This window comes from Epinephelus moara, chromosome 17, assembly GCF_006386435.1.
Source record: "Epinephelus moara isolate mb chromosome 17, YSFRI_EMoa_1.0, whole genome shotgun sequence".
NCBI lineage: Eukaryota > Metazoa > Chordata > Actinopteri > Perciformes > Serranidae > Epinephelus > Epinephelus moara.
This window is the reverse complement of record NC_065522.1, coordinates 12,222,225-12,248,456: the sequence shown is the minus strand read 5'-3', so window position 1 is coordinate 12,248,456 and position 26,232 is coordinate 12,222,225. Positions and strand designations below refer to the sequence as shown.

At 40.5% G+C, this 26,232-nt stretch overlaps 1 protein-coding gene across 1 annotated transcript in view; it reads right to left on the bottom strand.

The window, feature by feature from the left end:
• The window catches only part of LOC126403931 (collagen alpha-1(XXV) chain), a 192,656-nt gene that overhangs the window by 4,095 nt on the left and 162,329 nt on the right, over positions 1–26,232 (bottom strand). Inside the window, exons 15-37 of the mRNA XM_050066775.1 lie at positions 26,087–26,119; positions 24,663–24,698; positions 22,659–22,703; positions 20,365–20,427; positions 19,108–19,176; positions 18,283–18,327; positions 17,721–17,765; positions 16,102–16,179; positions 15,693–15,716; positions 12,915–12,959; positions 12,684–12,728; positions 12,324–12,404; positions 11,847–11,909; positions 11,622–11,672; positions 10,957–10,983; positions 9,198–9,278; positions 8,756–8,791; positions 8,180–8,233; positions 8,033–8,086; positions 7,574–7,600; positions 5,838–5,891; positions 2,424–2,501; positions 75–113 (exon numbers count right to left, since the gene is read on the bottom strand). Of these exons, the coding sequence (XP_049922732.1) occupies positions 75–113; positions 2,424–2,501; positions 5,838–5,891; positions 7,574–7,600; positions 8,033–8,086; positions 8,180–8,233; positions 8,756–8,791; positions 9,198–9,278; positions 10,957–10,983; positions 11,622–11,672; positions 11,847–11,909; positions 12,324–12,404; positions 12,684–12,728; positions 12,915–12,959; positions 15,693–15,716; positions 16,102–16,179; positions 17,721–17,765; positions 18,283–18,327; positions 19,108–19,176; positions 20,365–20,427; positions 22,659–22,703; positions 24,663–24,698; positions 26,087–26,119 (1,173 nt within the window). The remainder of the gene's footprint in view (positions 1–74; positions 114–2,423; positions 2,502–5,837; positions 5,892–7,573; positions 7,601–8,032; positions 8,087–8,179; positions 8,234–8,755; positions 8,792–9,197; positions 9,279–10,956; positions 10,984–11,621; positions 11,673–11,846; positions 11,910–12,323; positions 12,405–12,683; positions 12,729–12,914; positions 12,960–15,692; positions 15,717–16,101; positions 16,180–17,720; positions 17,766–18,282; positions 18,328–19,107; positions 19,177–20,364; positions 20,428–22,658; positions 22,704–24,662; positions 24,699–26,086; positions 26,120–26,232) is intronic.

The following is a 26,232-nucleotide window of genomic DNA, read 5'->3' as shown; positions in this document are numbered from 1 at the left end:
AACACAGATGTAAATTAAGGACACAGATGGTCACGTTACTGTAGCGTTACTGTAGCTCAAATTTGTTGTCTTACCTTCTGCCAGCATCCAGGCATTGGTAATCCATCTGGGCCCTGTTTAGAGAGGAGTAGCAGGGAAGAAAAGAACCATGAGGACAAACAGGAATGGGAGTTCTGCTGTTAACAGACACCATTTACACAAAGATTTCAAGTGTGTTAAATGAGTGGCTTTTACCCCGCGAGAACACATAACAAATGTCATCCTTTTAGATATTCATGACAAAAATGCATCCGATTAATGAGACCGAATCACACGTGGGAGACAGCAGAGACAAACTGTCCCATCCTGCCCAACTGAGGCATCAGAGCTATGTCTCCAAACCACATTTTGGTGAGGACAAACAGCCAAATTGGGTAAAATCAAAACGTGCATCAAACCACAAGCATATGATCAAATCAGAGGGCTGAGCGTATCAACGTTAATTATACTATTTCTATTGTTTTAACGTGGTGATTACAAACTTTGTGGTTCACATGAGCGACCTGTGTGCAGTTTACTGCCGTCTCACAGGATTAAACTGTGTGTCATTATGTCTGAGCTGAAATACAGAATTGGACATTACAGTGTCTAGTTTAACCCTTTAAAACCTGAGCGAATTAGCTATATTTATTTATTTATTTTTTCGAAAACATGGAAAGAAGGCATTGAGAAATGTATGAAATGGCCCAAATTAGCATGACATTAAAAAGTTGTAACTCTAGTAACTAAGAAAATACCCAAAATAAGGCAAAAAGGAAAAACAGAAAAAAATACAATTACCTGAAAATAAGCAAAAAAGAAAAATTAAAAAACAAAAACAAACAAGAAACTTTTATAAAAAAAAAAGTAAAAAAAAATACAAAATTACCTGAAAAAGGGTTGCTAAAAATCAAATAAATAGAATCATATCTATTTTCTGTTACACAATTTTAAATATATATTTATAAATATACATTTCCCCAGTTTTTTTTGGGTTTTTTTTTGATAGTTTTCTAACTATGTTCATTGCCTTTCCCCGTGTTTTCTATACAAGTCAAACCAATTTTTTTGCAGGTTTCGACAATTTAAATGTTTATGATGTCATCTGAACATAGCACAAGAAAACAGATGTTGATCCAGATTTAAAAGGGTTAAGGGAGGAACTGGACTTTCTCTGACCTATTGCACTTGGTGTGTAATTAACTTCCTCAAAAAGATCTTTACGTAACAGAAACTTAACTTACAGTAACTACTGTACCCCCCTGGAGTTAGAAAACTGTGAGTCTGCTGGTTTGTATGTCTCTCTCTAACATATGAGCATATTAAAAGTATTTCAGAGACCACTGATCTACATTTCTTTCAAAATTGAAAGTTTCCTCAGTGTCCTGTGTTATGATACAATCATGTGAAATATTACATGTAATGACAACTGCAAGACTGTATTCTTCATTCATGCACATAATACACAGCAAAATACAGCTCATGCACATCAATATGTCGATGATACTGCTCTGTGATTTTATAATAGTTGCCCCGCAGTAGAGTTTCAAAACAAAACTGAGCTCGATTTGGGGACACTAGAACAAAATCAGGGAGTTTATCTTCAAGTTATTGCAGCTAGTTCAAGTAAATGAATGTAGATGTAGTTCAATGAGATGGCATATTTGACATATGAATGTTTTCTTACCTACTATTTCATTGTCTACACACTGCATGCTATGACTGCTCTTACACATTAACCCCTAACATCTCTACTCAAAACTTCCATGCATAACACAGCAATTTTTCTTTTTTCCAAAAGCAGAAAACACCAAAAAATGCATGAAAACAAAATTCATTTTCTCATCTTGAATAGGTCTGGAGCAATAACCTGTTTAGTCTATTGTGTTTCCCTTGTCATCATGGTCTGGCCCAATTGGTACAAATACAAGAAAGGGGAAAGGGGGAGTTAACAGACTAAAAGAGGGGTCCATGTGCCGGCAGCATGGGCATCAGTAGAGGAGTCTGTGTTAGCATCAGGTTAAAAGGTAACTGGGTCCATGGAGAAGTCAGCGGGAAGATAACAGGATTTCAGCAGAACTTGTCTCCAGTTTTAATCAAAGGAATGGAAGGAGTCAGTTAGAGGGATAGATTTAAGTATCAGTTATATCAATACTCGTGTTTATTTTGTATAGTTCACGTAATAATGTGTATCATCTAAAAGAGGCTGCTTGCGTTTAGCAAGTTAGTGAAGTATATGTTGGTGCATTTTAACAAGTCATAAATGGACAATGTAGTTGTGAATAAAATGAGGTGTGTTCATGCCTGTCAAGCTCTCAAGTCATGCGTGGTTTTTGTTGTCAGTGATGACTGCAGGTGAGCGGCATGCATGGTTAAGAGGTGGAGGAAAAAGAGAAATACTGTACCAATTGGCATGGGGCATCCAGCCCGTCCAGACCTGGCTGCCCTGGTTCCCCCTTTTCACCCTTAAATCCCCGGAAACCCTGTTTGCAAAGATGACCTAGGAGTGTTACTGGGAGAGAGGTGGACGACCCTTAACCCCTGTATCCGTCCACTACGACGGACGCAAGGGGGGGTTGACGTGGGAGGAGCTGCCCTGTGAGCTTGCTGATACCACAATCCAGCCAAATCGTATGTTTTTGGGGCTTTTAACAGCATGTTTTTGTGTCTGAATTGCAGAGTTACAGAAGAGTGATGGACTCTACGTTTCAGGTTGCTATGGTGCGGTGGAAGCTGGGTATCTGTTTAGCCACAGGGCGCTCATCCGTGTTTGGGGCAGCTGCTCTACACAGCTGGGAGGCGATTCCCAGCTCACAGTTAGGACATACCAATGGGCAGGGTGCATCTAATCCAGGGGCACCCTGTTCTCCTTTCTCGCCCTTAGGCCCTTTTTTGCCCTTCTTTCCCTTCTCCCCCTGTGGATACAACGTTTTGGTCAAGTTAGCATCATTTTTTTGAACATCTGGGACAGCACTGATATTAGGGGATAGCAGGGGAGTGATTAAAAGGGAGGCCATGGCCCACAAAGGAGAAAGACACATGGTCATTGTTAGATGGGAGGGGATACCAGACAGATTTGGGTATTCTAAAAACATTCCTTAGGACAGGAAGAGGACGAAAAAAGGGGAAAGCTAGGAAGGAGTAAAAAACAGAGCTGATCGCCAAAAGGGGTGTCAAGGGCACAAAGGATGAGAAAGAGTAGCAGGGAAAAAACCTCCAGAAGGATACAATTCAATCTACTACACAGTGCAAAAAGATCAAACTGTATCCCTTCATATTTGGGTTGGAGTTAGTCTTCTCATGACATCCAGTACATGCATTAGAGAACAACAAAATACAAAATAAATACGGTTCCCAATGCATGATCTGGTTACTGGAGCTTGAAATTACATCAGGAGGACATTTCTTTGTACTAAGCTTCACAGAGGTAATATCACAGATACATGTACGGCCCTCGTGAGTTGAGATGTGCAAATTTCGGTACTGTTAATGGTGTGAATTTTCAACAAACTGTACTATAGACGATTTCAAACTTGACAACATAAACATTTTCTATGGGTCCTGTTGTTAAAGGGGAGAGAGGTAGGTGTGTGTGTGTGTGTGTGTGTGTGTGTGTGTGTGTGTGTGTGTGGGGACAGGCGAGCAGCTGAGGAAGGGGGCGGAGTGAAGATTGTCCCTCGCTGCGGGGAGAGAGGTCCCTCTCCTCCACTCCACACTTCGACTTATTTTCATTGTGCCGTTGGTGGCTTGGAAAACTGCCCCTAACTGTGTCACACGGGCAGAAGGGAAGGCGGCTGCAGCTCGGCCTCTTTCCCCCTGTTCACCCTTCTCCCCATCTCCACACTTTTTTTCACCCTGCCGACAGTGGAGCTTATATTCATGTGCCGATGGTGGCTTGGAAAACCGCCCCTAACTGTGTCACACAGGCAGAAGGCAAGGCAGCCGGTTCTATTTCTCCCTCTCTGGGAGCCGCGCAGCAGCCCACCGCATCCATCCATCCATCCACCCCTCCCTTCCTCGCGGCCCGGGCACACATACACCCCCGAGGCTCGGCTCTCTCCGCGGACAGAATGGTTTTATAGTAAGGGGAGGAGTAAAGGGAGGAGGGCAGGCTTAGCGTGGACGGTTAGTGACGTCATTCGCCTCGAAAAAGAATCATTCGCCTCCAATGTAATGTAATGTAAATTCAAATGTAGTAACCAGGTTTCAAGCTGTAGAGGGCGCTCCATACCACACTCTGGCACAAACTGGACCTTTCGTAAATTCAGAGACCTGTTGGGATCTACCATTCAGTCATTCAGAACTACACACTTTCGGAGCAGCAGAGCGTAATCTGGGCACTCCATCTGGGCAAACGGAGCATCAGCGCGCCAAGTGAAGTGAATGTGTGATGAACTTCGTTAACTCGTGTAGGAATAGAAGGGCTCTCATTTTGGCGCACAGCGTCGGATTGGATTGACGAACGCACCCAAGGTAACTATAAAAGTCTAAACTTTTATAGTTACCTTGGTAGCTGACAAGGAATATTTAAAGAAGGAAAGATTATACGTCAGTAACATCATTCGAGGAGCCAGACTCTATTGGAGTCAATGCGGCGGGCCCGGCAAATCACACTTTAACCCATTGTATCTTTGTTGTTTCAGCTTCGACTGAAAAATCCTTCCACCTGATCAAAAAACACACATTATGTGATGCTTATAACATTTTTGTCCCTAAACATGTGTGTTCGTTTTCCTTGTTATTGGTCTCCAAACAGATCATGACTCTGTCTAGCAGCTACACCTCAGCCTCTGCTGGACAGAGCCAAGGATATGATGGGTTAAAGTGTGATATGCAGTGCCTGCCCCGTTGACTCCAGTAGAACTGACACCAAAGTCTGGGTCCTCCAACACTGTCAATGTTGTCATGACTGTTCCTTCTTTTTAGTTTCCTTGGTAGCTTGGTTGGCATGGGTTACCATGGTTACGCATCTCCATCTGGCAAGAAGGGTCTTGGAAGGTGATTGAAGCTCAGTGTGTCCGAAAAGACACATACTGCTGCTTATGTAACAACAGCACACATATTGGGTATGTAGCGGTAGTATGCGATTTTGGATGCATGTGAGAACGCCAAATGCAAATTGTGTTTATCTTTATGTACAAAAGAATGGGATACAGTTTCTGAAAGACATCAAACATCTAAAAAAACACATTATAAGTGTTAGTAAGTGTGGAAACATACAGAATTAAGCAATGACAGATATAAACTACCGTATACACAAGCAAGGGAGAGGTTATCAACAGGCTCAGGAAACTCATGGAAGTGACATGTTTTAAGTATGTTCATGCATGGAAACAACAGAAATAAAACAACTAAGAGCCTGCTGTCAATGGACTTGTGTGGTCTGGCATGTTGAAATCACAATTTTTTTTGATGCCTCGGAATGAGATTTGACTTGTGATTTTGAGAAATGAGATGGCAAATCATTGAAAAGTGGAGAACAAAAGTTTGAGGGGACTGGGGATGATATTCTATGCGAAAGATATTTTACATCGTGTGGAGTTGTTATCAAATTATTTTGTTGGAATTCTGGTTGATGAGTTCATCTCTCGAGAAAATGCTATATATCTGTAACAATACAAGAAAATCATTAGGAAGCATAAAATATTCCTTTCAACCACCCGTATATACTACCTTTGATCAACCATCTATAGATTAGGAGAAACTTATAAAAGCAGCTAGATAAAGTACCTCTATATTTCCTGTCACTGTCCATTGACACCAGTCCTCTATTATATGTTAGGGGGTTAACAAGCCATTTATTCCTTATCTACATCTACCTTTTCTCCTCTTTCCCCAACGTCGCCTTTCTCTCCCCTTAAGCCTGGCAACCCCTGTAAAAGTACAACTCCACTTAATGACTCTGGCTTTACTATGCAAAGACAGAGAGGATGTTCTTGTCCTGACACAGCTGAAGGAAACACATCAGGATCAAATTGATAGAAGGTGTGAGAGAAAGTGAAGGGATGATCAACAAGAATTTTATGTATAATATGTAACAGGCTTTTAGATATAGAAATAGTTACAAAAGGGGAAACCAGCAGTTCCCCAGAATTGATTTATTGATTTATTATCAAAAAACAATCTTAATGTATTTTGTTATAAGATCTTAGTCAAAAGCTTGACTAGGGACAAACTACTTAACCATTACTCATTAGCTAATTAGAACCAGGTGTGAAGCATCACACAATATACACAAAGTAAACTATTATCTGTGCTATATGCGCAGTGTATGATGAATATGAAGTACACAAGTAATATGATAAATGCTGGGATATTGCAATTTATCATTTATCAATTTTTATCTAGCTGGATCGTGGAAATGTGCGTACTTAAGCTATGGAATATATAAACATAAATTTATAAATTATTGCAAGATTATCTTTAATTTTTGGTATGTATTTGATGACTTACAGGCTCGTTTATGTAATGGTACCTACAGGCATGGGAATATGCACCGATCAGCCAAAACATTAAAACCACTGACAGGTGAAGTGAATAACTTTGATTATTTTGTTCCAGTGCATTGTTCTGCTGGGAAACCTTTGGTTCTGGCATTCATGTGGATACCACCTGACATGTTCCACCCACTCAAACACCGTTGCAGACCAAGTACCCCCCCTCATGGCAACAGGACTCCCCAATGGCAGGATAATGCACCATGCCACACTGCAAAAACTGGGACCTGGGAAATTTAGAAGCCAGTTCAACACCTTTAGCTTTTTGTCACGTTCCACAGGCCATTTCTAAACAATCTGCTCAAGGATTCTTGTGATGTGCCCGTACCCCAGATGTACCCCTAATCCAAGGTGGGGCCTCCTTGGACCGGACTTGGCTCTGACCTGTCGAGGCATGGACACAGGATCTCTGGGAGTGTCCTGTGGTGTCTGGCACCAGTGCGTTGGCGGCAGATCCATTTAGTCTGGTGGGTTGTGAGGTTGGTTAATGGCACGTGCCACAGATGCTCATCCAGAGTGGGATCTGGGGAATCTGGAGGCCAGGTTGACACTTTGAGGTCGTTGTCACATTCCTTGCTCCATTCCAGAGCGATGTTTGCAGTGTGGCATGGTGCATTATCCTGCCACTGGGGAGTACTGTTGCTATGAGGGGGGGTACTTGGTCTGCAACGGTGTTTGAGTGGGTGGAACATGTCAGGGGGGGTACTTGGTCTGCAACGGTGTTTGAGTGGGTGGAACATGTCAGGTGGTATCCACATGAATGGCAGGCCCAAAGGTTTCCCAGCAGAACAATGCATTGGAACAAAATAATCAAAGTTATTCACTTCACCTGTCAGTGGTTTTAATGTTTTGGCTGATCGGTGTATGTGATAATAGCGGTTAAATCTTGTTAAGCTTGGTTTTTGATACTTAGAAAAGCCTATTTATGTTTTTTTAATCTATATTTAAAAGCTTTTTTGCCAAGCACCTCTGTACTGGAAGACGCATTCCCTGTCACATTGACTTTTAGCCTCTCTGCCTTCGGAGAAAACTGAGAAAACAAAGTTTAAGAGACTTACATCCAAGCCTGGTGTTCCAGCAGCTCCCTGCAAATGAAGAACACAAGTTGCATCATCATTACGAAGTTGACTTTCACAAATGCTGACATTTACATGCATCCATACATAAATCATACCTTGTTCAATAAATGGGGGGAATGTAAGCAGTAAACAAATGGGCCTATTTAATATAGCTGTAGTCATCCATCTGCTTATAGCTGAAATCATTGCCCTTTCTAGCAACAACAGCTATTCAGGAAAGATGGCAGTGTTATGAAACATAGTGTGGAAGCTTGTTTCTGCCACTGCAACCTGAGGGAAATGTGATACAATGGTGATGCTACTGCACATAAGCTGTCGTTTCCAATGTGTGAAAACCCAGACTTTTGGAATGCACCATGCACGTTGGCAATTCAAGATGTATGTATGTAAAGATAACAATAAGAGGCCTCAACATGATAATATACTTAACAAACTTACAGGTAGTCCATACGGTCCCCTTGGTCCTGGCTCGCCTGTTGCTCCTTTCTCACCCTAATACAAATGAATCAGTGTTGCAGTCACCTTAAGTACAAACACACTCCATCATCAGTAAGATATGAGAACAAAATTAAATTTTGGTCTTACTATGTCACCCTTCGGCCCAGCTGGACCAGCTGGACCCACAGGCCCATCCATGCCCTGCAAAGAGTAGTGTTCTCATGTTGAGTTTACGTCATTGGACTAAAGCAGGTATTTCAAAATAAAATTGATTTTCACATGGAAAGCAAAAATTTTGTTTAGCATCCACATTTTGTACAATATTCCCATCTGGTATGACCTACAACCTGCACACAGAGCTGCTGCTAGTACACGTGCATTGGCCACAAAGGACATTTACAACACTGCTGACACAGTTAATGTATGAGTGTGTGTTAATGCTGAGTTAATGCAACACGGGACAAAACGGGAGCCTTGCGATGCCTACTGTAACTGCTGTCTGTCTGGTCCTTATCCTGAGAATTTTAACTCAGCTCATGAGACCTAGCTATCATGTAAACATAAACAGAAGTGTATATAACTTTCTTTTCAGTCACAGTAAAATATAGTAAAATGGGGTGATGGTGGTAAATTTTGAGGAAAAGGGGGGACTGTATGGAGGGTGAGAGGGAGGAAAGTAGGCAGAAGTTGGGTGGTGAAGCCTCTTGGTCACATGACACTCACCCTAATTCCGGGCTTGCCGTCCAAGCCGGAGGCTCCCTGCGTGGTTATGGAGGTATGAGTGACATGAACAAGGCGGGATTAGTACCAGATGAACACTGTTATTAGGACAGGTTGATGGCAGGGTTTACAACAACTAAATTACACTGTGTTACAGGGAGGTCGGCAAAATAGTCAGCCCAGGCACATGAAAATGAGGACAGAAAATGGAGAGGGCCATACACACACACACACCCACACACACACACACACAACAGACACACACAAACACACACTCAAATATGTGCACTAATGCACAATAACAAATCAGACAGGGCTAAAACTGAAGTGAGAGATTTCTATGGATGTCTGAGGAAATAAAGGACAGGGCTTTGTGGTTGGAGATATCATGTGGTTGGAGATATCACGTGGTTGGAGATATCACATGGTGCGTGGCTGTACTCACGGGGAGACCCAGTGGACCACGATCCCCTTTGTGTCCTGGTTCCCCTCGGATACCCTTCATACCGTGCAAACCAGGTTCCCCCTAAGGAAACAGACACAACACAGTTTCTGTACCTGTGAATGCACCTGTGCTGGTCAAAGTTGATGTTCCTGCATGATTCTTGCACTTTTTGGGGTTGTACCCACATGGTTCAAAGAACTTCTGGAAGGTGGTTTGGATAGAAACATCAACTAAATAAATGTAATGTAAAGAAAAAATTAATAATATCATCCAGGCTTGCCCCCTTTGTTCATCCTGCTATACAGTAGCTGACCAAAATATTAATTAAAACTTCATGAAAAGCATTTGCTGCAGTGATGCTACAAGTTTCTACAAGTAACAGTGAAGATGCATCAGTGACGGTGTGTAGAGTCGAAAAACCGGCATGTTCATGAAGATTCATACTCATCTCACACTTGTTCTTTGCTGCGATTAATTAATATTTTTCATTTTTGAATGGACATTGCTTCACTAAATTGTCAGAGGATGCACAACTATATACACAAAAGCACAGACATTATTACAATTACACTTGAGTCTCACCAGAGACTAATGGTAAAAAGGACTAATAAAAAGTGTGCACAATAAGCAAAAACTATAATAATCAGTGTATTCTTCAGTCCAAGTGAACATTTGTGCCAAATTTGAAGGACGGACAAGGTCAAAGTGACCTTTACCTTTGACCTATGACCACTTAAATCTAATCACATCATCCTTAACTCATTGTGGATATTTGTGCCACATTTGAAGAAAATCCCTCAAGGTATTTGTAAGATATCACGTTCAAACGGATGAGACAGAGGGTGTTACAATGACCTTGACCTTTGACTTGTAACCACCAAATTCTAATCAATCTATCCTTGATTCAAAGTGGATGTTTTTGCCAAATTTGAAGAAATTCCATCAAGGTGTTCTTTAGATATTCCCAAGAATGAGATGGATGCAAGATCACTGTGATCTTGACCTTAGACACTTGACCACCAAAATCTAATCAGTTCATCAATGAGTCCAAGTGAACGTTTGTGCCAAATTTGAAGAGATTTTGGGGTGTCGGTGGCTTAGTGGTAGAGCAGGCGCCCCATGTACAAGGCTGTTGCCGCAGCGGCCCGGGTTCGGCTCCGGCCTGTGGCCCTTTGCTGCATGTCACTCCCTCTCTCTCCCCCCTTCACACTATCCATTAAAGGCTAAAAATGCCCCAAAAAATATCTTAAAAAAAAAAAAAAAAAAATTGAAGAAATTTTCTTAGTACTTGAGATATCATGTTCTCGATAGTAGGATGGATGGATGAATTGGCAGACATACGGACAGATGGACGGACAACCTGAAAACATAATGCCTCCGGCCACGGCTGGCGTTTCGATTATTTTGACAGATATTGCAATTGCAAAATGAGTCGTGGTTTAAGTGGGAATAGGAATTTTTGCATTTAATTTTCACTGACAAACTTAAATAAAAATGATGATATGATTTTTGTTGGAGTCCGTATCAAACATATACGTTCCTTTAAGTCTGGAATATGACTTGTTGGCTGAGGCATCCATGCAGCTGCACAATGCTTCATTTATAATGTCACACATTTTACCTCTATCCAAAAAAATGCAGCTCCTAAAATATGGATATTGCACTGGGCCTACTGTGCAGCCCTAGCTGAATTACATTCATAATGACCTGAATGTGAGTTGTTATCATACATGCACTGTGCTTTGTTGCTGAGGTTTACCTTTGGTCCAGGGAAACCATGGGGGCCCTGAAAACATGAAAACAATGCAAAGTATTAGCTTGTGGCTGCACTCATTATCAGCATACTTATGTGTTATTTCATACACCTCAGGCATTTTTGCTTTTGTCTTTCTACTTCTTATCTTTCCTTCTTGTAATAACCTGCTGTTAAGGATGTTTGGATGGGAGAAGTAGAACAAGTATAGATCTGTGAATTTTCCGACAGGGCAAAAATTGTCAAGTTCCCAGTCCTGTGTTTTTAACTGGAGGATCAGTTACTGACAGCACAAGTTTGTGGGCTTGTTGTAACATGAACCAGTGCTGTACATGTTTTTGTACGTTATTGTAACCACAGCTTTGCGTCATGTGTTTTTATTCCTGCAAGATGATGTTGTTGTTGTTGTCTTCTCCTTGTAATTTTCCAGTCTTGCAATGCTTTATGTGTAATTATATGTGTTATCTTTTACATTGTGTCTGTGCTATGTGAACACTTTGGTCACATGTTTGTATGACAGATGCTTTATAAATAAAATTGAGTCGAGTAGAGATTATACAGCATCTCATTACATTGCAATTCATATTGCCGTATGAGTATGGTCATGAATGGCAAGTATACAATCTCTATTTGTAGTTTGATATTATGTGATTAATGATTAAAACACTCACCATGGGCCCTGGGGGTCCGTGGGGCCCTGGTGGCCCTGGAGGTCCGGTGATCTGCAATTATTAAACATAAATATTTTATCACCAAATCATGATTCTGCAATAACATATTTTGACTACAGTTCACATTAACAACATAACTGTATGAAAGTTTGCAATGAATAACATAATACAACTACTGGAGTATGTTAACGGCGAGTCATGATAAATGTCTTAAATGTGACTTACTGAAGAACCCTGAGGCCCAGGTAGACCTGAATCACCCTTATCTCCTTTTACTCCATTGACACCCTATAAGGAACAACAGCTGCATTAGACATGTGTGGTTTTTATCTTATAAGATGGGGGAAGAGTTCTGATAAACTAAGATTTTTCAAAGGCTTAATCTTATTATGATGATTTTTATGTGTGATGATCATCATCATACTGGTACTATGTACTGTTCCTACTCTGTGTAGGCTATTTTAGATGCTACTTCCTATGCACTTGGGATATTAGTTTCTCTTTTATATAACTTCTTATTGGCTATGTCCCAGTGTCTACTGTTGTTTCGACACACTGTGTGTCCCCCCCGACCCCCCTTGGACCTTGATTGTATGTATTTATGTATTTTGTTTACTTGCTGCACAACCAATTGCCCTACGGGGACACTAATAATAAAACTTGAACTTAGAAAACAGTTTGAAAATATGTGTAGATTCTTACAGGTAGGCCAGGTAAACCAGTTGTTCCTTTATCCCCTGAAGCTCCAGGCATTCCCATGTCTCCTTTGGAACCTTTGTAGCCCTGAGAGGGGAGGGCAAAATGTAAACATAGAAATAAAAAGGAACTACTGTGTTTTAATTATTCACCCTGTGGATATTTATGCAAATATATTTTGTATAAGGCAGTACAAACCAAGATGTATAAAAGGTCCTAAGTCTCTCTTAGCTCTGCTCATTCATCTGAGATAATCCTCAGGTAATACCCTAATCAATATAAAGTAATTTCAGTGAAGGTCTTTGCTATTTATAAACCAAATCAAAATTTAAATTGTCGATAAATGATTATATAAAATGAACTCACTCTTTCACCGTCGAGTCCAGGGAGACCAGGCATACCGCGATCGCCCTGGGAGAGGACAAAAAGACAAGCACAGTGCAAATGCAGATGTTACCTGTTTGATTTTGCACTTGTAGGATGGTATGTTGAGAGTCTGTTCCTTAAATAAAGAAGTGCCAGTCGACATGAGTTTTGCACGTTATGAAAACATTAGGCATTGTAGGTGGGGTTACTAAAGCAGAAGAACATTTTTACCTTCTTCCCGTCAGGCCCCATCGGCCCAGGAGGTCCAGGAGGACCCTGATCAGAAACAGAGACACGGGAGGTGCTTAAATTAGTCTCCGAATCAGCTGAGGGAATAATGTTTCATTGGGGTTGCTCATGTCAATATCAACTTATTGTTTGAAAACAAAGAACTACATTTCATCAGTGGAACTGACCATCACAATGAAATGACTTGGAAACAGCACAAAACAAGTTAGAAATCAGTTATATACTATGATGCTCAACTCAAAGACACATGCCAAAGTCAAAAACATGTTAGCTACAACAGACGCATCAATAAATATCATTAACAGATGTGAGCGTTTTTCATGATCATGAACCATTCATTCAATTCCATTTGAGTTTGAAGCAATATTTCTTTGGGGGATGATGGAAGATATTCATGCTGTGTATCACACCTATGATTCCACCTGAATGCTGCAATCAGAGAGGAAGCTTCATAAGAGCAATTCAAATGTAATTTTGTTTTAGTAAACAATGATGATTTTAAGAAAATTTCAGTTCTGTATGTGTGATGCTGGACATACTAAGTTGCTACCATGCTAACCAACAAAACTCATAATGCTTTGGGTTTATTGATCTGGAATGCAAACTTTAGTGCCACATATACAGAGTAAGGCCCAAAGAAGTGAAGAATTTGTAAACTAAGTCCACTTTGAACAATTTATATCACAGTATTTTAAATGTGTGCAGTTTTTTGCAGTAAGATTAAATCATATACTTAGCTACACTGCTGAAACACTAAAACAACATAAAACAAATAAAAATGTGTTTTTAAACAAGGATGATTCTTTAGAAAAGTTTGAGTTTATGATGCCTGATGCTAAACATGCTAATTGTATAGCATGCTAACCAACATAACATGTTTATCACTGTGGAATACAAAATTTAGTGCCACATTTAAAGAGTAAGGCACATTGAAGTGAGAATTGTTACACTTAAGCCCACTTTTAACAATTTATATTACAGTATTTTAAATGTGTGCAATTTTGTGCAGTACTTAGCGTATGTAGCTTAAATGTTAGAATGATTGTGTGATGCTAAACATGCTAATTCTGTCCCATGCTAACCAACATAATCCTATTAAAGTTGAGTTTTTATGGACAAGACAGTTAAAGTTCAGTGTTTGTGATGCTAAACATGCTAATTCTGTCCCATGCTAACCAACATAATCCTATTAAAGTTGAGTTTTTATGGACAAGACAGTTAAAGTTCAGTGTTTATGATGCTAAACATGCTAATTCTGTCCCATGCTAACCAACATAATCCTATTAAGGTTGAGTTTTTATGGACAAGACCATTTCAGTTCATTTTTTGTGATGCTAAACATGCTAAGTCTGCCCCATGCTAACCAACATAATCCTATTAAAGTTGTGTTTTTATGAACAGGACAGTTTCAGTTCAGTGTTTTTGATGCTAAACATGCTAATTCCACACTATGCAAACTAGCAGTGGGGGAAAAAAATCTATACAGCATAGTGTCACGATATTTTGCGTGGTAATATTTTGTTGATACACAGGCAGCAAGTATTGATTTTTAATTATATAAATTATTAATATTGCAAATACATATTAAGCTTTTAATAGCCTATTAGAATAATAAAATCAATTGCTTTTCCAGTCCACTAGATACATTTTGCTGCAAAAAAAATGAAGTGAAAAGAACAGACTGAAAACTTATTAGATGAAACAGATGTTGACAAATAATCGCAGTATATCGTAGTATGTAATATTGCAATAATCAGCAAATCGTAAAATGTTTAAAATTGCAAAAACAATGTATCAAGACTGAGCTTAAGTGTCGTTATGTCATGGGGCCTTTGGTGATTCTCACCCCTAATGCTAGCCAACATAAGACATTATGTTGCTATAATAGTAAGAAGTAAGGCACAAATTATGCGTCACTTGTTTTCCCAATTTTTTCCCAAAACTTAGTTGATGTTGAACATTTTTTTATTTGTCATTTACAATGTTTTTGCATGGAAGATAAATTGCTATATTTATTTTTCTTATCTTATATAATTAAATGTAATAATTGAATGCTGACAGGGAAATCAGTGAAACGTACAAAAAGCAGATGCTAGGCATTAACACCTGCCAGCACACTTTCTCTGTGATGTCTCCTTTTTCTAACCTGGAATACCTCCCTGGCTGTGTTGAAACCTAATTATGCATAAATTGAACACAATAATTTAGAATTATGCAAGTAAAAAACTGACACAATGATGGCTTTAAAACTAGATTTTGAACTGAGACTCTCTTCAAGACAGGGCCAAACTTCAGATCTCCTATCAGTCAGTGTTATTCTTGGTGCATATTCCCAAACAAGTGTTCAATTAAATGAACACAAAGCAGGGCCTTGGAGTTTTGGGACCAGTTCTGACTGCTTGGCAATCTAGCCTTAACTATAATTACAACTGCTATGTGCTTGGAATGATTTTGACCAAAAGCGGACTGTGTGACTTTTGGGAAACGCTTTTTCAAACATTTTCTCATGATGTTGTTTTAAAGGATGTTTTACTGACATTCAGGGAGACAACCAGCAACTCAGGCAGCCTGTGGGGTCGATCACACGAAAGCAAATCGCAGCGCTGAATACTGTTTCATTCACTGTTATGCAAACATGTTGCTGGGTAAGGGAGCACAAATACAACAAGGCAGTGCAAACCAGGGTTGGGCCCATGCGAGGACAGAGATGAATAACTTATGGAGGTGACACAATACAAAGAATACACAGAGCCTAATTACCGTTACTGTAATAGTGGTAATCTTCTGCAGTGGGCCAAAGGTGTGGCAATGGGGAGGAGGTGAGAGATAAGATTGCAGAAGTCATACAGGAAAGAAAACCTTTGTGTCAGCACATTTGGCACAGATATACCCTCAAAATTAGTTATTTATTAAACAGATGTTAGCCTGTTTATCTGTACATACCCTCAGTAGTGTTAATTTAAGGGCATTGCACTTTAACAAATGCTTTTTCTCATGAACCACAGACATAGAAATTTGAAAATGTGAGGAAGGTCTATCATGCTTAAAAGATGACTGAGGTCTAGGTCATGATAACATAACAGAAACACCATCACTCTCGCAGTTATTTATCTATTTGAAGCAACAATGATAACATAAATGAGCTAATTTATATAACAACTTTTCTGACCTGTAAAGCCTCCTGAATGTTTCCATTGTAGTCGATGATTTCAGTGGCTCCTTGGTCTCCTTTCTGCCCAGGGGGCCCCTGCACATTGTTGGCATTGAGAAACACATTTAAACACATTTTCTTTCACACTGCACACCCAATTTATACATAACATCAGAGACATTTAAGACCAGGATCAAAAACTGCTGAGGTTTAACTGCTGCCCTCTGGTGGTAATAAATGTGTAGTGTAGTACAGTGGTTCTCAAATGGGGTGCCACGGCGATGCTAATCCAGGTATGCCATTGGATTAGGTGATAACCAATCATTATAATTGAAATATTCAACTGAGCCTACACAAAAAGTTATGAATTAATAGTGTGGGACACATCAAATTATCTTACATGATCTTACATTAAATGGATGAGTTATTGGCACTTTGATGTCATTTTAAAACGTTCAAAATAAGTTCTTGAATAATTACGTAAATACATTTGTCACGAGTAATAGTTGGTTGCCAATTCTTGTTTGATATCAGTAGATAAACTAAGCAAAAAAGTAAGGAAATTTGTGTCTGGTAGATTATTTCTTTGTTGTAACAATTGTTCTTGGCAGTAAATCTTATACCAACTGTAAGCCCGTTTATTTCCCTTTTAAATGGTGCCACATTTGTAAGGAGCATGCATCTGTGGGATGAGCAGCAGAGCTGAGTATGTGGGTTGCGCCCATGAAAAAATTTCCAAATCGTCTCTGCCAATGCCAAACAGCTTTTTTTTTTTTGCTGTTAACTCTTGTTTGGTGTTGGACTCATCGCTGAACATAACGTTTCTCCACAGTTTCAGTGCACGTGTTGCCGACACCAGCGCAAACGGGCCTGATGGTGAAGGGCAGTCATGGCAGGCCTCCTGGCAGCCCCATGAGACCGGAGATTGGCTGCGTGCAGTCTGTTCTGGATTGACTGGGCAGAGAGCCGTCGGCCATATCGTCCTGCAAACCATGACTGCAACTCTGTTGAAGACTGCCTACGGTTCCCTTGAGTTGATAGGATGAGGAAATGGTATTCTTGGGGTGCCGTCTTCTTGGGACACATACTTCGCGGCCTGTCTCTGATATCCCCCGTTATATGGAACTTGGCCTTCAGTTTGCAGATGTTACTAGGGCTCACTCCAAATAATGCTGCAACTTGGTTTTGGGGAACACTGGCAAATTTTTCATGGACGCAACCCACATACTCAGCTCTGATGCTCATCCCACAAATGCATGTTCCTTACAAATGTGGCACCATTTAAAAGGGGATTAAACAGGCTTTCCAATGGTATAAGATTTATTGCCAAGCAGCATTGTTACAACAAAGAAATCTACCAAAAACAAATTTCCTTACTTTTTGTGCTTAGTTTTAGAAACAAACATTAATGTCATGTTAAGAGTGATAACACACGTCATAGAGGCTAGTGCGCACAGATATAAATACAGGTGTGCCTTGAAGTTTTGGCTCGCCCTTTGGTGTGCCATGGGCACACCACTGGTGTAGTATGTCATGGTAAAAAAAAAGTTTTTAACGTTAATCGGCATGCAACACATTGAAATCAATCAATAAAGGGGAGAATAATGGCATCTATCTTCTTTAAATTACTTGCTTACCTTCGGTCCAATAGACCCCAAGTCTCCTTTATCTCCAGTCTCCCCCTAATGTGAAGACAAACAAAAACGATTAATGAATTGTCGCTGCTATTATTATTACATTATTCTTCATGGAAAAATGTGCGGCACATGTTTTGAAATTATATATCACATCAACCCCATTATTATTGTACAACAAGTTATAGTATTTTGAGTCACAACATAGTATGAAACATTACACTGCTGTGTGGGACTTTTCATCATGTGTATTGTTTTCAGAACCTTGGTGCAATTAAAATGTCTTTTTTATATACATACTTTAGCATTGCGGAGACTTGGTACAAAAACAAGTGCAACAACACTAATAAATATTATAGCCATATTAATATTACTGCTACGATAACTAACACAACCTCCCCCGGCATTGAATTCCACTCCAAGTCTGCAGCTAGAGAGGTATTAGAGGAACTAAAACAACATTGAATGGTGCAAATCTTTATTACCTGCAAAATCGAATTAGAAGACTATCTAATTAAAGCGCTGTGTTCACCAAATTTAAAGAAAACACATCTGCCATGCTCACCTTTGACCCTTTGGCACCGGGTATACCAGCCTCTCCTTGTGAACCCTGTCACGAGGAAGAAAACACAGACGATGTAAAGAGTCACGGTTTGAGGGAGACTATAAAAAAAGCACACACTAAGTACTTGAGATATAAACATGAAATTGAAAAACATAAAACAAACTCTCTTTATGAGCTCAATCCAAATTTATCATAAAAAATGCAATGCATTTTAAATGCATATTTCACAAAGGAAATATCATCAGCCTCTTTTACTCCTCTCGAGAGAGCGACGCAGTCAGCCTCACTGACATAACCAGCTTTTAATATGCCACAACTGCCAGGCGATGGAGGGAGTGTTTATTTGAACTCTGGCATTGATAAAGGAGGGGTCTCACTCTGGGGGTTTCTAATAGGATGTGAAACAGATCTGTGTGTTGTCCAAGTTTAGACTGGAGCTGAAGATACCTGCTGGGTCAGTGCCAGACATAAACAATGGTAAACTCATTTATATTTGGTTTACTTTAAGTCGGCTCCAGGGAAAGTCCTGCACTTATTACAGGCTGTAATGGTTTAGCCAGCTCTCTTTGTTCACACAACTGAATATTTGATTAATCGAATCAGCCCTTGCTTTGGGAATGCGTTCTAGTTTTATCGTTTGAAACTCTTTTTGCCTTCATAGTGTGCTTAAATCAGTGAAGCTCTAGATGGCAGCAAAAATCTATGAATAAAATGGGTGAAAAGAGTTGTGAACAAGCAGGATGCTTTAAAATAAATACCACTGAATGATCTTCTTTTCCCACAAAATTTGTGCCATTTGTCTTTGCGCATGTGCAGGTGACTGACCTTTGGTCCAATAGGTCCAAGGTCTCCTCTTTCACCCTTTCCTGGTGGCCCGTGGTCGCCTCTCTCACCCTGCAGAGACAAAAGAACAAACTACTCAAAAACAAGTCACCTCTTTCCACCTGCGTCTTGTATTTGTCACAGAGAAGGGCTGACCTGAGGCCAGTTTCCTTTAATTGTAATCAGAGGAGCTGTGATGCATCCTCTGAACATCAGGCATGGTCTTCAATTTCCTTAATGTTATGCAGTATTGACATGACTGAGGAATCAACTATAAGAGCTCCCCGCCTTTCTTAGGAGTTTGCTTACTCGACAGATTTACATGGTGAATCGTAGATGTATATGCTGAGTCAGCGCAATCAGCTTCCTGCTCGATCGTGACCTTTGACGAGGTGTTATTTTGAGAAAAATAAAAACAAAATATACATCTGCATCAAGCTCTTTGTCTTGAATTTGAATATTTAAATAAAAATGTAAATCTTCTGCTGTATGGTGGCGTGCATTTTCTCTCAACATGAAGTGACTTAAGACGGCCACTAGAGGGGGGTGTGGTGTAACTCAGAGACCATCCTTGCTCAATTACTTATTTCTGATACTTCAAACCAAGTGGGACACAACCATTATTCAGCAGTGTTGAGTCAATTAATGTTTCTCTTCGAGTAACTGCTTGCCAATGATAACTTGCAGACTTTTAGTTTATAACAAAAAAACCCAACAACTTTAGCAGCACCCTCTGAAAAACTGGGTAAAACCCAAGTTGTCTGAAACCTGTGAGCAGCCCTGAACACAAGGAAAAGCTATCAGCGATGCTCCTCCTCTTCAGCTTTACCCTGACATTTGATTAAGCAACGGAGATATGCCAGATGACAATGCAAGGCTCATATATCTCGATTATCAATGCACTGCAGCCTGATGCAAAAGGACAACAGGAACATTAATTCTAGTGTGTCTGGATTATCACCGCTGGCTCCACAGTGTGATAATGTCACGACTCACGGGGAGCTGCGAGGATTAGCTCGTTCTGACCACTTCCAAGTGACATTTTGAGGAAACAAAGGCTTCATCACCTCTGTAAAGTGACACTCATCGATAATGAGCCCGTAAATCTGGAGGGATTACTGATTTCCATGACGATCGCACTGACAGGACGTGATGAAAAGCTGTCAGATTTGTTGCAACTCATTGTCATTGACTTGAAATATGCACTGTTGCACTCTCACATTGTGATAAACAAGATAGTTACAGAGGAAAGTCACCCACCTTAGTTCCTGGGAGTCCTGGAAGCCCTGGCTCTCCCTGGGGACCGAGGAATCCAGGCTCACCCTGTAAAAAAACAAAATCAGCAAATATTATTTATTTTTCCACAGGGCATTTTTGGTGTAGCTCTACCTCCACTCGCTGCTAATGAGCGCTAAACACATACACAAGATGCATGGCCAAACGTATTCAAAATGACAGGCATGCGCGTACTGCACGCAAACACACACTCAGGGACACATGCATAAATCACACACACGGACACAAATTATCAGTGGCGTGTTAATTTCTCCCCTGGTTTCACATACTGAACATTAATGACTCCTCTTATGAACCTTAACAGACGTTACGACTGACCTTGTTAGAAACTCATCAGAGCACATGAAGCGATCGGCTTAAGTGTGTGCAAAAACCAGGTTCTCTGCCACTTATGAAGAAGACTTGAACATTTTTGCATTTGCACTTTCACTTACGAGGAGTGAGCTTCCAGTACGAGGTGTGATGCTGATTTGATTTACATCACATTTGATTGTGAAATAACTTAACTGCTCAACCATCTGCGACCCACCTACTGTAGTTTGGGCCCTCTGGAAGCCTTTGGAGAGGTAATGGACACTTGCCTCTCAAACTTTTAAACTTTGATCGGATAAACAGCCAAGAATGCGGAGCAGAACAAAGTGCAAGCCGAGCTCAGAACCCAAGAGTGCTACGTTAGCAAAAATATTGTTAGAATCCATCAAGCATTCAGGCCTTAAGTAAAAACAGAAGTATATAAAATGTAAAATGAAAGGGCTTTTTTTACAAGGCCAGCACATTACAAGCACACGAAAAGAGGAAAACAAAACCAAAACAGCAACAAGCATCATCTCATCATGCCCGTGTGAGCATTCCTTGCATTCACGTTATATTTCAAGCTAATGATCCTGAGAAACATTGAAGTGGTTGCTGTTCTTTAAGTATCAGATGGCAGTGAAATATTATGTCCCTCTTGTTTTACCATCTGCTGTAGTTTTTTTTATGATACAGTAAACAAGCGAGCACTTTCACTAAAACAAAAAAGCCTAATTTGATACATTCTAAATTAATAAATAAAAATCAAACTTCCTCTCCAGATTAGACACATTTTGCAGGGAGTCTCTTGATGCCACTTCCAGGAAATGGATGCAATGTCATCATCAATTAAAGGTATAGTATGCAGGACTTTCTTAAAAAACTACGTATAGACTCGGTGTAGCTGTGTGTTTATCTGCAGAGGCTCCACCCTCTGCCTGTATTTTATGTTTTGTTTTTTGGATGTTACTGGGCGTGTAGCGACTAGACAATGACAGCGTGCCATAAGTAGCACGCATCCAAGAGAAAGCTACAAAAATCGTGGACACAGCATCAAAAAAGACGCAAATATAGCAAGTAAAACGATAAGCAGACAAAGCTCGTTCCAAAACGAGAGTGAATCTGGGGTTGGCTTTCACTTTCGCTGGCGAGCACTGAAGGAGAGGATGGAGATGAAGAGCGACGTGCAGTTGGCCTGTTTAGCTTTAGTTAGCTTAATAAGTATTGGCTTTTTCCATTAAAACAAATGTAACGTAACCAATTGAGGTTGCGTGCTGTGGATTCGCTGGCCAGCCATTGCGTCGAACCCTCAAACTCCTTGGAGTAAAAGGTCAGCTGTGCAAAAGAGCCATCAAAAACATCTTCGAGGCCGCTGAAAGAGCCTCACAATGGCTGTGGATCCGGAGGGGGGATCCGTGGAGTAGTGGGCCACTTGGACACAAGTTGGGGTGTGATCACCCCTAGCTGGGTCGCACTGGTGAGGGTGTCTGAAGATTAAAGACCCCGTGACCGCGGGTTCATCACTGAGGATGTGTCCAAGTAGCACCAGTAGGTGTATTCTAGAACTAACATTCCTACAGTAGCTTGTAGTGTACTTATAAGCAATAAACCAACATTTCCTGCACAGTATACCTTTAATAGACCTCTACACTATTCACAAACCTTTTTTTCTTCAAGCACTTTCAGATGAAAAGCATCGACCGTTTGTCTGAGCTCCTTACTTTTCACTGCGCTGAATGTACAGGTGTTACTGTGAGTCTGCACTGGAGCAGATGGAACCTTGCAGTCTCGCTACCAATCCCACACAGCAGGAAAAGCAAGATTATGAGACCTTAATGTGTCGTGCACGAGGCATGACGATAGGCCAGCTGAGTTTTGCGCCGAGCTCTTGCTACAGACGGGCTGAAGAGGATGGACAGGGACAACACCGAGGGAATGACTGGGGATGAAAACAGCGAAGAATTTACCTTTATCCCTGGGAGTCCAGGCAGCCCTGGAAGTCCTGGCTCTCCCTACACAGGAAGAGTGTGACATGTTACAGCCAAGCCAAGCTAAGCTGAGTCAAGCCTCATTTGTAGGCTCTTTGGGGTTCTATTAGCTCTACACCGTATTTTCTATTTGTGTTTTCTCTGGCTATCAAGCTGCTGTAATTCTGAAAAGTGGCCTGCCGTCAGTAAGTGTATGTTGACTGTCGTTTGCTTGCGGTAAGCACTAGCAGAAGGTACTGCACATGCACTTTCAAACCAACTCATGCAGCCATGGCTTGACAGCGTGATTAGTGCTTGTTATAACACTCAACCCTCCACAAAGTGCAATGGAGTTTTATTTTTTATGCTTTTATTGGTTTGGGCAGGTGTGAAAAGTTCTGGTTTCTGGAAGGAAAAACCGTCAGATACTTTGGATTAAAGTTGCAAAAGCTGTTTGAGAGAGCTGCCGTGGCTTCAAGGTCGTTAGAGTTTGGCAGTGCTGGAAGCCAGGAGTTGGCCCATTCCTCCGTTACCAAGGTCGGGTCATTGTCAAGTTGAGAACTCCAAACTCCCATTATATGCAAGTTTGAGTAACGCAGAGTCATTTGATTAAACTGTGGAAAAATCAGAGGTCAAGTCTCTTGTGAGGCGTCTGCGAGACTTTCAAAACAAAATGTCTGACTCTGGATAGTTTAACGCTCTATTAAGACCATTGTATTTATGGCATGAGAAAAGAAATGATTAGCGGCACACGAGAATGATCAACTGTAATGTCACTCAGGGGATCAGAGAGAGGCCTGTAAATTTCCATTGTGGCTAATGAAAGCATTGTAAAACTAATGAATAAAAGTCTTTCTTGTGGACTGCTACTTCACCAACACTTGAATGCCTTCCAGTGGTAATATTTAACGGGGGACAACAACTCAATCCCATGATGGCCGTTTTGATGAGAAATACAATTTGTAAGTGTGTCAGCACAAGCAGAACGGCTGTAAAATGAGAGATAAGATAAAGCAGTCAAAAAATTAGTTAGGCCACGAATGTTGTCGTTGCAGCAGAGCAGAAAAAAAAGACACTTGCCCTTCTGTCTGTCTGGAACCAGTTTGTCCAAACAGAGAAAAGAGAGGGGGAATTAATGGGGCGCAGCACTTGGGATTAAAAAGTGTAATTAGATGGAGCGCTAGTGCAATCTTGGCAGCAGTCTGGTCAAGGGACGAGTAATGGCTTTTATTTTGCAGGAAAATAGCTCCTTTTCTGCTGCATGCTTGTTTTATTAGTTTCTCATCAGCAACTGTTTCTCTAACAAAATTCCTCTGATTTCCTTGGAAAGTGTGCCAAACACGAGAGTAAAAACTGGCTGAGAGAGAGGTCTAACAAATATGGCTTAAACCACAAAAACTTGTGTAGATGGACTGATGCAAAGCAAAGTACTGGAATTACCTGGTGGTTTTAGATTCTGTCAAGTACAGGTCACGATAAAATGCAGCAGAAAAGATTTAGTATATCCAGAGGTGTTAGTATGATACCTGGGACCTTGCGCTGGCTCAAAACAAGTATCACGCCAAAGTAAATGTAAAATGAGTCGGAGCACTGTGATGCACCAAAGTTGAAGTGTCAGGCTCTGCTCAGTGAGCCCCCCCATGTACAACCATCCTTGTTACACTTTAAACTGTGAGGTTCAACCAAGTTTGGAATGCTCCTATCCAAACTACTGTATCTGCCAGCATCTGTGTATACACAGTGATGAAAAATAAAGACATATGTTCAGCCAGATACAGAAAGCTGAGAATTTTCTATCACTTCATACTTGAATATTTTACTCCCAAAGTCACTTATTAATAGAAACACCTATTAAAATCAACAAACAATATATATTCAACAAAATACATTTTATGTGGTTAAAACCATACTATGATTAACGTTAATGCTACGTCTGTTTATTGATGTGCTACTATCTATCTGCTGCGCATCAAAGAGCAATATGTAGAAAAGTGCAATTATTACCTTTAGTCCACTTCGTCCAGGCTCTCCAGGTTCACCCTGTAAAACATGCAAAGAGTTTTATTTTCAACTGCTTCATTTCTGGATTGTGTGAACCTGCTATTTGTAAATCCACACACTTTCGCTTTTGGTGCGCGGCATGGCTGCAAACAGCATCACGGCATTCTGTGCCTTGGTTATTTGTAGGACAATTTATGTGAAACAATTGACGTCCTAGGACGCAAGACAAATTTCAGAGTTTTTTCTCACAATAAAGTGAAGTCTTATCTCTTAAATCCATTATTAAGTTTGTGTGTTAGGTCGTTCCTAAGTTCTTTGCTAGCTACTTCCAATTGATGATCAAGCTAAACGTTAGCTTAACCTTTAGCTACTTCAGATTGATGATCAAGCTAAACGTTAGCTTAACCTAACTGATGTTATTTGGGCTAATATTTACGGCTGTATCCTATATTGAGGTTTTTGGAGGGAACTTTACATCATTATTAAAGCGCATTTTGATCCAATATCAGATCATATACAGTAATATCATATTACTTTTTTACATCTCACTCCAAGTAGGTCATATGTTAGTTAGCTAACGTTAGTTTTGGAGTTGGTCCAGTTAGCTTGGTAAGCAGTTTGTTACACATGGAAGTTACTCTGTGTAAATATCTAACCTATTTTCTGTAGTGTGTAATTGCCTGAAAATGAGACTTGTTGTGGTTTTGTTACCACAGAATGAGCTTTTATATCTATGTAGGGAGTGGGTCCTTGTCCACAAAGTCCGCCATGTTGCTACACTAGGTTAGACTGGACAAACCAAACACTGGCTCGAGAAGGGGCCATGCACATTTTTGAGTTAGCCTCCATAGTTAGCAGCCCCTCCGCGATGAGTCGAACAGTGTCAGAAAAACACAGATTTTTGCGTGGAACTGCTTTATTCCGCGTTTTCACTGGCTTAAATTATCAAGTCTGTTTCTTTTGTAGAGGAGGAGACCTCTAAGGATAATTCGGCTCCAGATAAAAACCTACTGAACATCTGGATCTTAATTTATACGAGACAAAGGTGAGCACAGATAAGCAGGTGTTGGGCTAGCGGGCCGTCTGTGATGAGCCAAACAACATTAGAGTAACACTGATTTGTAACATGAAACTGTTTATTCTGTGATTTTTAGCAGGTTTAATCACCTGGTCTGTTTGTTTTGGAGAGGAAGAGACCTCTGCGAATAATTCATCTCCGGGTCAAAAACTCCTAACCAGGAGTTCACGCTTGGCACTTGGGGCGAGACTCAGCATGTTGCAATCTGCAATCCTCACCACTAGATGCCACTAAATGCTACACATTGCTTCTTTAAAACTCCACTTGGTAAGTCTGAACCTACAAACTACACCTAATGAGGATCAAGACACTGACATTGAAAAACCTTTAGCGTTAGCTTAGCTCTCACCTTGATGCCTGCTGCTGAAGAGCCAGCATCTCCCTGAGAGGAAGATAAAGAAAACAAAAATTAGAAAGGTACAACATGGAAAACCGTCCAAAAGTGACAGGGGTTATTATAAAACTGGATGCGGTGAACATTACTGTGCAATTACA